This window comes from Cyclopterus lumpus, chromosome 11 (assembly GCF_009769545.1).
Source record: "Cyclopterus lumpus isolate fCycLum1 chromosome 11, fCycLum1.pri, whole genome shotgun sequence".
Lineage (NCBI taxonomy): Eukaryota > Metazoa > Chordata > Actinopteri > Perciformes > Cyclopteridae > Cyclopterus > Cyclopterus lumpus.
The window spans coordinates 2,260,122-2,272,218 of record NC_046976.1 but is presented as its reverse complement, the minus strand read 5'-3'; the positions used below and the strand labels follow the sequence as shown (position 1 = coordinate 2,272,218).

Genomic DNA, 12,097 nt, shown 5'->3' with positions numbered 1-12,097 from the left:
TGTCACAGAATGTTGACTTTAGTCTGGTTCTCACTCAAACATGGGGGCCGCTGTTCTCTGCTGTCTGCACTGCAGTACTTTGCCCAAGGGTAACTATCTGGTGGAGTTGGGATAGGTGGCTTTTAAGAAATAAATTGAGAATATAGCCGAGCATCATTTATCATAGAAAGTGAACATGTTAATGGTGTCCTCAATCCCACACACTGCCGAGATAATTAATAGGCTTTACCGGAAGGCACTGTATTGGACTATTGGCAACTGTGTCAAGTTAACCAAAGATAGCCGGTCAACTGCAGGAAGTAAGACAAAGACATTCATACGTTTCTTCTTTTTTTTTAATTTGAATTCTAGTCAAACTAACATTCACAAACTTAAATTATTTATTTTACGATGGATTTGTCTCACTTATGTTATCTATTCAATTTTAAATAAAGATTATAAAAAAATCAAATAAAGTGCTGGAAGAAATTAAGACCAAACAGATAGTCAGTATATTATTGAAATAAATGTCCTCAGGCAAAGGAGATCTGACAGTTGTTGTAGTTTATTGCAATTTGTTGTAGTTTATTACAATTGTCACCTGTGCAATACATTTTCAAATTTGACATTGGTACTTTTTTTTCATTTAAACGCAATGGAAAAGTCAATATGGCTTTTATTTTTTAAAGACGTGACCGGAAACGCAACGGTTTACCTCTGACTTGACTCTGCTGAGGCGAGCTGGAGGGAAAAAAAGGGAAAAAAAACCAAGGGAAAAAAGGCATATCTGAGGGGTTTGAGGGGCGGATTTGGACAAACTTTCCCAACTGTCCCGACCCGAAGAGGCTCCGGGGGGGTTGACGGGGAGTCGATTTCACCGGTAATTAACACAGGAGTTATTAGTCCGTTGTTAATTAACTGTTATTTTTCAGTGTGTCTGAGAGCACCGTCGTCCCGACCGCCGGAAGTCTGCATGAAGCTACGTCTCCGACAGAGGCGACGGCGTCGACGGTTTTTTTCCCCCCTTGTTTTTCTTTTTTTTTATTCGAGACTTTTTTTTCTCTTTTTTTATTTTCTCTCAGCGAGACAAGCAGGCAGTGAGGAATGGGAAGCAACGGCGTTTGTGTTTACAAAGTGGCTAGCAGGCTAATTATTTGAATACACAGGCCTCCTTGTCGCTAGAGCAAGCCAGCGAACAAAAGGGGGACATTAATGGAGGCAAGTTAGCTAGCGCCCCTTGTCTTGTTGCGTTAACCAGCTAACGCTAGCCATGTTTTTTTACCCAGATACCCCATCGCAGCTGGTTAGCTGCAGTGTAACGTTAACACACACACGGCGAGTGCTTTGCAGGTGGCTTTCTGATTTAAACTACTTATGACACATTTGTATTGACAATAATGTGTTATTCACGGCTAACGTCAGCTAGCAGTGCCACCGCTGTTGGTGCCCGCTCGTGTCCCTCGTCAAACCCGGCTCTCCCGTAGCTCCGGGACGCTGACTAGTAACGGCCCCCTAACTGTTAGACAGCTGCAGCCTGCGGGAAATGTATCGGCTTAACTGCCCCATCATTCATGAGCAGAACGTGCGACTGCAGAGGCGAGAGGGGGCTCGTGAAAACAGCGTCAAAACATGCCTCGTGTTATGCTTTGCAGATCTTTTGCATGCAAAATATTATAGTTTGTGTTGTTGAAGTTATGTTTTTTTTTAAAAATTTAAAAATTGATGGGCTGACAATTCAGCTATAGGGCTTAAAACTCTTGATATTAAATGTCATGCCTGCTTTACTAACATGCAAATTACATGCTTGCTTTTCTTGGTATGTGTGATTATGGCTATGCATGGCATTCTCAATCTCCACATGCAAACAGAAAAACAAACCCTCAAAAACGTATTCTGCCATCAGTCTGTAACAGTTAGCAAAGTGTGGAAATAAAGTACAAATGCATGGCAAAAAAAGAAAGAAAACAACTTAGAACAATGACACTATGAAACTTCCTTCTTTGTGCTTCAGAAAACATGTTGCCTATGTGTCAGTGGGAGATGATCGGGAAACAGAAGATTGGAGGTTAGATGATGAAAAGATAGACAGTAGTCTTTTTTTTAATCAGTAAGTGTTGTCTTCAAAAAAGAAAAGAAAAAAAACCCAAGTCATGCACTCTTAGAAAGGATGTTCTTTTTCAACACATACTGTACTGGTGTCCAGTGTGGAAGCCTCTGTGGTACCCCTCCAGGCAATAAATGGTCCGAACATTTTGACACAGCATTGGGTTGCACTCCAAAACTAGACTCATTAACACTGATGAAGCCACCACTCTAAGATTGTGTCATTTGTTTAATAGCAATGCAAACTGTTGTGCGAGACTAGTGAGGTGAAGTGCATGGGCTGTGTTACAACTCTTTATCAAAAGCCTCAAAGACTGATTATCATTTGTGTTTTTCTCAACTCTTACATCTTCTTACATTTTTATTTTATTTTTTTACATCCATCCCCCCTGGGGATTGAACCTCTTTGCCTGATTCCTTTCACATCCTCTTCTCTGTAAGTCTGAAGTATATATTAAAAAACAGCATTAAACACTTAAAGCATTTCCCTTCAACCAGTAAGATGGGTAACAGCCATCTTACACATCTTATTGGACTGGGATCCTTGCAGAACGAAGGTGGCTTGCCTGATTTATTACACACGATAAGCAGCTACAGATGAAACACCGCCACTGCTGGTCGATGCCGGTACTCCACACTGAACCCTGTGCAGCCCAACCAATGGAGGAGGAGAGGATACATGGAAAGGAAACAAACAAAGCTGATTTGAAATGCAGCCATGCATGGTGTCGTTTCACATGAAAGTAAAAACAAACAACAAATAGAAAAAAAAAAGCATAGGTGGGAGGAGGAAGAGAGGGCAGGTGTTTTTCTAAGTGTTGCTTTTTAATTACAGAAATAATGGACGATTCCCATTTCAACTCATCATACTTTTGGTCTCCCGTCCCCACTGTACAAGGACAGGTAGAGGCAATCTTATTGTTGGAATTGTCTTGAAATACACATGGTGTCGTGGTATGTGCTGTTAGAAGATGCCTGGAAGACATTTATTGCTTTGTGGGAAATTCTTTGAAAACATGACACAACACCAAACAATTATTTTAACAGGGCTCGCTAAGTCGGTGAAGTTGGCTTAATCTAAAGTTGTTGACATGGGGGAGGGTTCACTCGATCATGTGATGACTCCTGTCCCTCTCTCCTCTCTTCAACCCCCCTTTGGTCCTTTTTCCATTGCCTTTCTGCATCTCCCACTGCCTTTGTCTCCTCTGCCGCCTGTGAACTCATTATCAACTCCCGTCCTTCGCTCTCCCATCCCGCTGCTCACTTCTTTCAATACTCACGTCCTCCATCCTTCCTCCCCTCCCTTTCTCTCTTTTCTCGTCTTTGTCCCGCCGTCACACACACCTTTATTGCCTCACCTTCTGCTCCTGTGCTTTCTCTCCATGAAACCTAAACCCTGACTCCTCTTCTCCACCTCCAACCGTTGGGTCCCCCCCCCCCCCCCCCCCCCCCCCCCCCTCCCTCCATGTCCCCTTTGCATCTTCTTAAATCCGCCCGGCCTTCCGTTGTCATCACACTTCCTCATCACCAAACCATTCCCACTTTTCCTCACCTCTCACCCCTCACCTGTCTCCCTCCCCCTCTCATGGCCTTTCCTCATTTCCCACTTCCTCTTCTCCTGCTCCTCCCAATGTTTTATACTCCTTCCCTCTTTATTCCTTCGCCCCTATCCTCCTTTCCTCCCTCCACTCATCGCTGTCTAGATCGAGAACGCCATGTTCCTGAACAAGGCAAAGGAGCAACTGGGCCAGGAGAAGGTCAACGTACTTTCCTTCCCTCACGCCTCTGCGTCTTCCACCTCCTCCCCTCACTACCCCACGGCTGTCCTCGCCATCCCCGGCTCGGTGGACACAGGGCCCGGGGTGCGGCTGGTCCCCAAACAGGAAGGAGGTGGGGGAAACGCAGCGGGGGGAGGTGGCGGCATGAGTGCACTCGGGGGACACTTGCACCAGTCGCACACCACCCAGAACATCACCGTTGTGCCGGTTCCCTCAACGGGTATCATGACCGCCGGTGAGTGAGCTGCTGTGTCTTCTTTCCTTCCTGGTCGGGCCTCGCCGTTCTCACATGTATCATCTGATTGTTCGCTGGTATAACTTTAAGATGAATGCATGCAAGACAGGAACACTATGAATATTCAACTGCAGCTGCTTCACATCTTGAACCAAACAGTTTTCCATGCATTCATAAAAGTCTCTTTGTATTCCTTGTCAGTATTCGCAGTTTTACGGTATAGGTCCAAGTATATTTTTGGCGTTAAGTATTGCTAGTGTCTGCAATGAAGGACAGTGCACCTATTGTTAGGAGCGGTAGCCTAAATGTTTGTCTCGACGAACAGTCAGATCACAGTTTATCTCTCCCTCTTAGCGGGGTTAGTGATCACCACCCCTCAAGGCACACTGGTCCCCACCGCCTCCACGCATTCCTTTGTAGCCGGACACCCCACTGCCACCACCATGATAGTTTCCGCGGTGCACCCCTCACATACAGGTAACACGTGGTCCCAGTTCACCTCGTCACTTCAGGCATTTCAACATGTCGGATCACACGGCAGTTTGTTGAATAAAGGTATTGTCAAAATGTATGCACATGATTGTTTTTGGCATGTACTTGTTTAGGGAATATATTTTGGCCAGTGGGCGGGGTTTCGTTCAACTTGTCTCGCTTGCACTGTAATAAGTTTGTGAAAACATTTGAGGAGAGAAACAGGTGATGCATTCACAGTATCTTGATTCGTATTCAAGAGCTTCACCAGCAGTGATTGACAGCTGCGTTAGAGAGTCCTCGGCTCTGATTGGTTGTTTTTCGTTAGCGCGAGGTGAAATATTGCAAATGCCATTAGCCACACTAAAGGGAGGCAGAGGAACCTGATCTTTCATGCATTGCTGTCAGGATATAGTGACAGTTTGAGATTATATGAGAAAAAGTTATTTTATTAAAAGTGACCAAATGCAGCTTTAAGTCCAGATACACAAATCTCATTTCATTTGAATAAGAGATTTTAGATTTTTTTTGAGCTACCAATTATTGGTTTATTCCTACCCTTTTTACTTTGTGACATCCATAAACATGCAAGCATACACACACACACATGTGTTGTAACTCTGATGTGTGATGTGTTGGTCTGATTGCGTCAGATTCATGTAATAGATGCTGTTTTCACACAACAGTCACCAACCATCCCTTCCTTTCTGTTTCCTTCCTTTGCCGTCTTTTTTCTTTTCTTTCCTTTCTCTTGTTTCCAGACAAGAAGGAGAACATTTCTGTGCCTCCTGCGGTTGTCATGCCGATGCCATCAAAGCGGGGCAGGAAGAGCAAACAGATGTTGGCCAGAGTGGCCGGAATGGGTGGGGTCCTTCCTCCAGGAAGTGATGCATTAATATTAGCACACCTCGCCGCTGGTGGACAGGTTAGGGTCTCTTGTATTCTTTGCTTCTGGTCTTTTGTTGCTGCTCTTCTACACTGCATGGATTGTCAGTGTTTGTGCCAGTCAGCATAACTTATATGTTGTTGTTGTTGTTGTTGTGTTAGCACCACACTGCTGACCCATACGACCTGTCAAATGATGAGGATGATCATACCAACAAAGACGGTCCCAAATCCTACAGGTAGTGGAAACTAATTTAGATTAAACAAACAGCATTATTGTTTGTGACATCACTGATTATTTTGCCCAAACACACACCGTAGACTCGACATGTAAGCTTACATTAAATCCCCATAAAGGTTTTCTTCTCTCTTTCCTCCCCCTCACTTGCCAAGGTGTCGTATGTGTGCGATGACGTTCTTCAGCAAGTCGGACATGCAGATCCACGCCAAGTCCCACACGGAGGCCAAGCCCCACAAGTGTCCCCACTGCTCCAAGTCGTTCGCCAACTCCAGCTACCTGTCCCAGCACATCCGCATCCACAGCGGGGCCAAGCCCTACACCTGCTCCTACTGCCAGAAAACATTCAGGCAGCTCAGTCACCTCCAGCAGCACACACGGTACTACACTGGACTGTGAGCTTGTGTGTGTGTGTGTGTGTGTGTGTGTGTGTGTGAGTGTGTGAGTGCGTGCGTGAGTGTGTGTGTGTGTGTGAGTGCGTGAGTGCGTGCGTGCGTGCGTGCGTGCGTGCGTGGTGACTGATGGAGGGAGGAGGGGGATGGTGAGTTGGGGTTGACATTTCAGTATAGCTCTTTTTGCAGTGCAACACTTGAACCAAACTTATTTTAAAGCTTTTTATGTTCATGTAATATCACTGTTTGGTTCTTTTCTGGACGCCAGACTCATCATCACATTTAACAGTTGCTTTGATCACTTACAAGCTGAGATCTTTGGGTGGATGCATGCTCCTGTGTTGGTAGAGTACCAGTTGCCACCAAACTATACCTTCTTTTAACAGGTGGTTGGTGTTATCGTCCTCATCCTGTCACAAGCTTGGCCTCGTACTGCATGCCTGCATGCTGCTTCATCATAGTTATTCTACTTTCAAGCATCCCCTCCTTCCTTTTGTGTTTAGGCAACATATGGAGACCTTTCATTGTCTTTGGAGCCACCTGTAATGTTAAAAGTTTCCTGATTGCGTTCACAAACCACAACATTGATTGTCACCGTGCGTACACTTTGTATACTAACCTCAAAACAATTCACGCTCCTTGTTGCGTCAGCAATGTTTTTTACACCTGTATGATCATATTTCCATCACAGACGAAGCCGCTAATCTGACACAGAGGCTGGTTTCTCTTTTATTTCCTGTAATTATGCGTTGATATATGTGATGAAAGCCCCCGTTCATGCCCTCATGATAACTGTTTAAATTTGACGTTTGACCTTGTCATTCACCTTCTCCGCGTTTTAAATCCCCTCATTGACATGCACTGGGTTTCAGGCCGTTTACTTAAAGCAGGAGGATGCGCTCCACTGGCCCGCCACTTGTCTTGAATTTACATCTCAAATTAGCTGCAGCAGTGCAACACATTCATAGACACACTCACACTCCACCCAGAGCACGGCACAGAGAGAGAGAGAGAGCGAGAGAGAGCGAGAGAGAGAAGCGTGACTGTGCGTGCTGTATGTTTTTGTTCTGTGTTGTCACAACTCAAACACAGCACAAAGAGCACACATTCAAACTTAATGACCTGTGATCAACGCTATTGATCGCCGATCCTGTCAACTTTAACGCATGATTTGGTCCTCAGTTCATGGTGAAGTTTGGTCATGCTGTAGCTTAAAAATCTCTCTCTGTTTCTCTCTCTGTCTCTCTCTCCACCTCCTCACCCCTCCAATCCCGGTTTCCCCCGCGTTAGAAACCACACGGAGGCCAAGCCCCACAAGTGTCCCCACTGCTCCAAGTCGTTCGCCAACTCCAGCTACCTGTCCCAGCACATCCGCATCCACACCGGGGCCAAGCCCTACGCCTGCTCCTACTGCCAGAAAACATTCAGGCAGCTCAGTCACCTCCAGCAGCACACACGGTACTGGGCCGGGCCGGGCTGGGCGGGTTTGAATGGCCGGTTGTGATTTTCTTGATGTGTGCATGTACAGTACGGGAGCAGGTGTGTAGAAAGTTGTGGCATTGTGGTCGTTTGCATCTTATCAGCCACAGCCAGGAGCGGCTCACGGTGATTTCCTGCCTTCAGTGTGAGAGTATTACCAACAGTAGATGGCGGTACCAGCTGGGGAGCAAAGCAATGCACTGCTGTCGACGGAGCAGCAGCAAATGTATTAAAAAAACGTGTCAGTTTATGTGTACGCTATATCTGGAATGATTCTAAATATAGCGTCCACTTAAACGTAATGATTATTTCTTTAGGTGTGTAAAATACATTTAGTTGCTGCCCCCGTCTACAGCATTACTTTGCTCTGCTGCTGGTACTCCTGTCCTGTCTGTAGCTCATACAGCACCACTTCAAACAATCCTTTGAAGATCCAGTACTTTGTTTATTGATGCCACATTTGCCTGTCCAGAAACTTGTTCCACAGCTTCTTGCCTAACCCTAAAATGGTCTGAAGGCAAGGTAAAGTGTGTCTAAAACCGTTGAAGGTGTTCAAATAACCACAGAAGCAACTCAACAGAAGCAACTGATATTTAATAACCACGTACCAAAAGGAATTGCCTCTTAACGGCATTGTAAATAGCATTAATATGTTGACTTTTATTTGTGAATGATGGTAAGTGATAGACGGCTCCGGAGGAATGAGCACACTGCGTTTGAAATGGCATAACGCTGCTGTATGTACAATGTGTTGCTTTGAATACGAGACAACTTCCCTACGTTTATAAGTGCAGCAATAAATCATGCTTTAAGTTGTTTAATTAACTAATGGTGTTTCTTCCTTTGATTTCGTAGGATTCACACCGGTGACCGACCGTATAAGTGTAACCATACTGGCTGTGAAAAAGCTTTCACTCAGTTGTCCAACCTCCAGGTAAAGGAATTCACAGGTTTGATCCCTGCGTCTGACCTGATGACATTTTCCATCATAACACTTTTGATTTGCTGTTCTCTCTCTGTGTTGGTGGAAACAAGCACATCAACGTCATAGATCATATTTAAAAAGAGATTCAATTCAGTTTATTTTAGTTTATAGCCCAGAAGCACACATTACAAATTATCCTCAGAGGGCTTTACAATCTGTACACATACGACATCCCTGTCCCAGGACCTCACATCAGATCAGAAAAAAGTGAAGAAACCTTCAGGAGAGCAACAGAGGAGGATCCCTCTCCCCAGATGGACAGAAGCAATAAATGTCATGTGTTCAGAATGAACAGCATTACAGAGTTACAAACACATTTAATGAATATGACAGAAATTATGAATAATGAGTAGTAGGCATGGACCACCATGAAGTTTTAAATGTTTACTCAAGATCAAGTTAAATGTTATTGTTGGTCGAACAATTGATTTTGTTATTCCCTGTTTGAAGAATAAAAGACAGTGAAAGAAAAGGTGGCCCTTTAAGACATGTTTGTGGTACTCTCAACATTGTTTATGTTCCGCTCCCCACAGTCTCACCGTCGGCAGCACAACAAAGACAAGCCGTTCAAGTGCCACAACTGTAACCGTGGTTACACAGACGCTGCCAGCCTGGAGGTGCACCTGTCCACGCACACCGTCAAACACGCCAAGCTGTTCTCCTGTGGCCTCTGTAACCGATCCTATACCTCGGTAAGCACACGTGTACAGATGACATAAGCATTTTAGTCCCGGGACTACTTTGTGAGGACCTTCAGCCCATTGTTGCCTACGTTCTACGCCTAATTTTACCAGTAACGTTATTAAACAAAGAGAAATGCTCTCCGCTCATCCTGAAATGGTCCTAAATCCATACTGGAATACTTCCTTGTGTTATGAAGGAAGCTGTATACGAGTTGTTTGATTGATAAAATGTCCCCAAAACTTAATTTAGTCTTAGGGACTAATAAAGATACAAAAGTATGTTTGTAGTTCTGTTTGTAGCTCTGGCATCATGTCCTCTCTCCCCCCCACCCTAGGAGACGTATCTCATGAAACACATGAGGAAGCACAACCCCGACCCGCTAACAGTGGCAGCAACAGTAGCTGCTCAGCAGGCCCAGGGCCTCACACCGGGCAGGGGCCGAGGCCGTGGCCGAGGCAGGGGCAGAGCGGGCCAGCTCCAAAGCCAGGCCAACCCTAACAACAACACCCAGAGCCATGGACCGCCAGGCAGCTACCAGCCAACCCAGCAGTCGCCGCAAGCCGTGGTCCAGTGCCCGTTCGACCTGCACCAGTACAAGACAGTGTCAGCCGGCGAGATCCAGTACAAACCAGTCTCTGTGGCGGACCTGCCAGCGGTCCACAAAAACCTCTGCCTCACCGTCTCCACCTCGGCCATACAGGTGGAGCACATGAACTCGTAGGATGCGTATTCCCACTCTATTTGAGACATTTCTTATTGTATTTGCAGTGTAAAAAGGTCCATATAAACAAGTCATTTCACTGTATTCACTATTATCGTCATCTTAAGAAAGAAGAAATGGCTCCCAGGATGGAACATTTTACCAAGGCCATTTTTTTCCCTTCTTTTTAAGAAGCTTTAATGCGGAGTACAGCATTACATTACTGGTCAGAACACAGATATTTTACAATGTGCTTCTCGATTCCTGAGTCTCTCTTAGTAGAACTGCTGGTTATTCTTCAGTCTGGAGCCAGATTCCTCCAGTTTTAGACTGAATAGACCCCTCATTTGACATCACTTTAGGCTTTTATAACATTATGAATGACATGCTGATTAAATCCAGACCTGAAGTATGTTTAGTCTAGTTCACCTTTTTCAACTGTGGGTCAATGGACCAATGAGCTTTGTAAAACACACTCAACACCTTGATCCAAAACCAGCAGTCCGAGTAGCTTGATAAAAGAGGCTCACTGGTGTCCCATCTCTTTGTTATTGCATTGTTTGCAATGGGCACCATCGGAGGATGAAGATGTAAAATATCTGTAAAATACAAAAAAGTAAAATCACACGACTCTCTGCACATTCATTGTCCAGAGAATGGTGTTCTCTTTGAACACGTTCAGATCACATTAATCTGAACATTCTCCATTATTTAGTTCCAGACAAAACAAGGGCGAGAAAGAAGACAAGGAATCCAAGATGAACCCCGGCAAGGATGGACTTAGTAAATACGTGTGAGTTTTAAAATGACACCTCTGGCTGAATTGGAGCCTGAGAAAATATTGCAAAAAAGAAGAAGGGCAGGAGAAAGAATGGTGAGGTGTATTATTGAATGGGGCTAAAACCTGGGGCTGAGTCTCAAAGTGTGCATGATGTCCTTATTCACACCCTCCTGCCCTCAGACAGCGAGGAGTTGAGGAACCATTTCTCTGTCGGAGCCCAAAGTCTTGATCAAAAGAGACGGCCGGTTGGAGAATGCACTAAACGAGGCGGAAACACGTGAGAGAGAGAAGAGGGGTCATAAAGAAAGCACTTGATGAAGCTTGTACTTCATGTCTATATTTTCCATTGTTGTACTTTTTTCTTTTAGATATCGTATGTATGTATTTTTCTACCAACAGAGGAACGTGTGAACGAACTAGGAGAGAAAGCAAAGTGATAAATGAATGTGAAGGGAACGGGGAATGACGGTGAACTATTCTCCAATAGTAGTAAAGACGGCCCGACTCATCATCGTCTGATGTTGGGGGAATAATGATTTTGTGATACAAAAAATAGCTGACTGGTACTGTTATCAATCTTTTTTTCTTTTCTGTTGTTTTTTTTACTTTTCATACATATTACTACTTTCAATATAACCATTGCAAATGTTATCCACAATATTATGAATCTGAGGCATTATTGTATTGCAGTATGCTGTACATAAAATAGATAGAACGACTTTTTCATCTGTAAAAGGGAAGTATGTCCTGTGTAAAGCATATATGGAAACTAAAGGAACTCAAATCAACAAGTAGCAAGGCGTCGGCTGTGTCCCATGTCACGTTCAGCGCTGATGGAGGATCAGCTCCAGGGAGGAGAAGTTGGTCAAACTACGGGGAAATAGTTGTTCTCTTTCCTGCCATTTGAACGGTGCCCGCCCATTGCACCTGGTGATATTCGTTCTAATTACGATGTGACCGGAAATTATGTCACCAAGTTCCCTCAGTGTTTAATTGGTCTGAATCATTACATTTGATCAGGCCTATGAGACAAGATTGTTGTGGCTTTGGAACCGAACCCCCCTCCCCCTATTAGCACTTCAGCAAATGATATATATTAGTATGTCCTTCTGATCACATTACATGAAACAAGTCTCGGTGACCTGGGACACACTGCTGCCATGTTTTTGTGCACAAGCTGTCTCTTACCCAATCAGTGTTCAAGCAGCCTGATTCCTCATCATGTATGCTCCTCTTGTATTTTAATGTGTCTTATTATGAAAAATAACAAGATTCTCAATATTCCTGTTAATGTTATTACTGATGCTCCTGATAATAGTACAGTTATTAACGGCCCTCTTGTATGCTACACTCTTGCATACTGTATGCACAGTTTCACCTCTTGCTC

General features: G+C 44.5%; 1 protein-coding gene across 11 annotated transcripts; it reads left to right on the top strand.

Moving 5' to 3' along the window:
• The first annotated feature begins 706 nt into the window (after positions 1-706).
• Positions 707-11,991, top strand: znf384a (zinc finger protein 384 a). Of its 11 annotated transcripts, none has more exons than XM_034544504.1 (13): positions 707-859; positions 2,640-2,825; positions 2,918-2,985; positions 3,786-4,095; positions 4,450-4,572; positions 5,328-5,491; positions 5,614-5,690; positions 5,845-6,069; positions 7,372-7,539; positions 8,416-8,494; positions 9,079-9,237; positions 9,564-9,929; positions 10,645-11,991. In XM_034544504.1, exons 2-13 carry the CDS (start codon positions 2,801-2,803, stop codon positions 10,711-10,713), a joined length of 1,833 nt encoding a protein of 610 aa, XP_034400395.1. In that variant the 5' UTR covers positions 707-859; positions 2,640-2,800; the 3' UTR covers positions 10,714-11,991. The 11 variants fall into 11 exon arrangements, with proteins under 11 accessions (XP_034400395.1, XP_034400393.1, XP_034400401.1 ...); XM_034544502.1 differs by having other exon boundaries at positions 2,633-2,825; XM_034544510.1 differs by lacking the exon at positions 2,640-2,825 and adding an exon at positions 1,991-2,044 and having other exon boundaries at positions 5,845-5,914; positions 7,385-7,539.
• Positions 11,992-12,097: the final 106 nt, after the last annotated feature.

Coding starts and splice junctions, on each gene's coding strand:
- znf384a (XM_034544501.1), top strand. CDS start 1,996: ATGTTGCCTATGTGTCAGTGGGAGATGATCGGGAAACAGAAGATTGGA. Junction 2,986..3,785: donor TCCCCACTGTACAAGGACAG/GTAGAGGCAATC, acceptor ATCGCTGTCTAG/ATCGAGAACGCCATGTTCCT. Junction 4,573..5,327: donor GGTGCACCCCTCACATACAG/GTAACACGTGGT, acceptor TCTTGTTTCCAG/ACAAGAAGGAGAACATTTCT.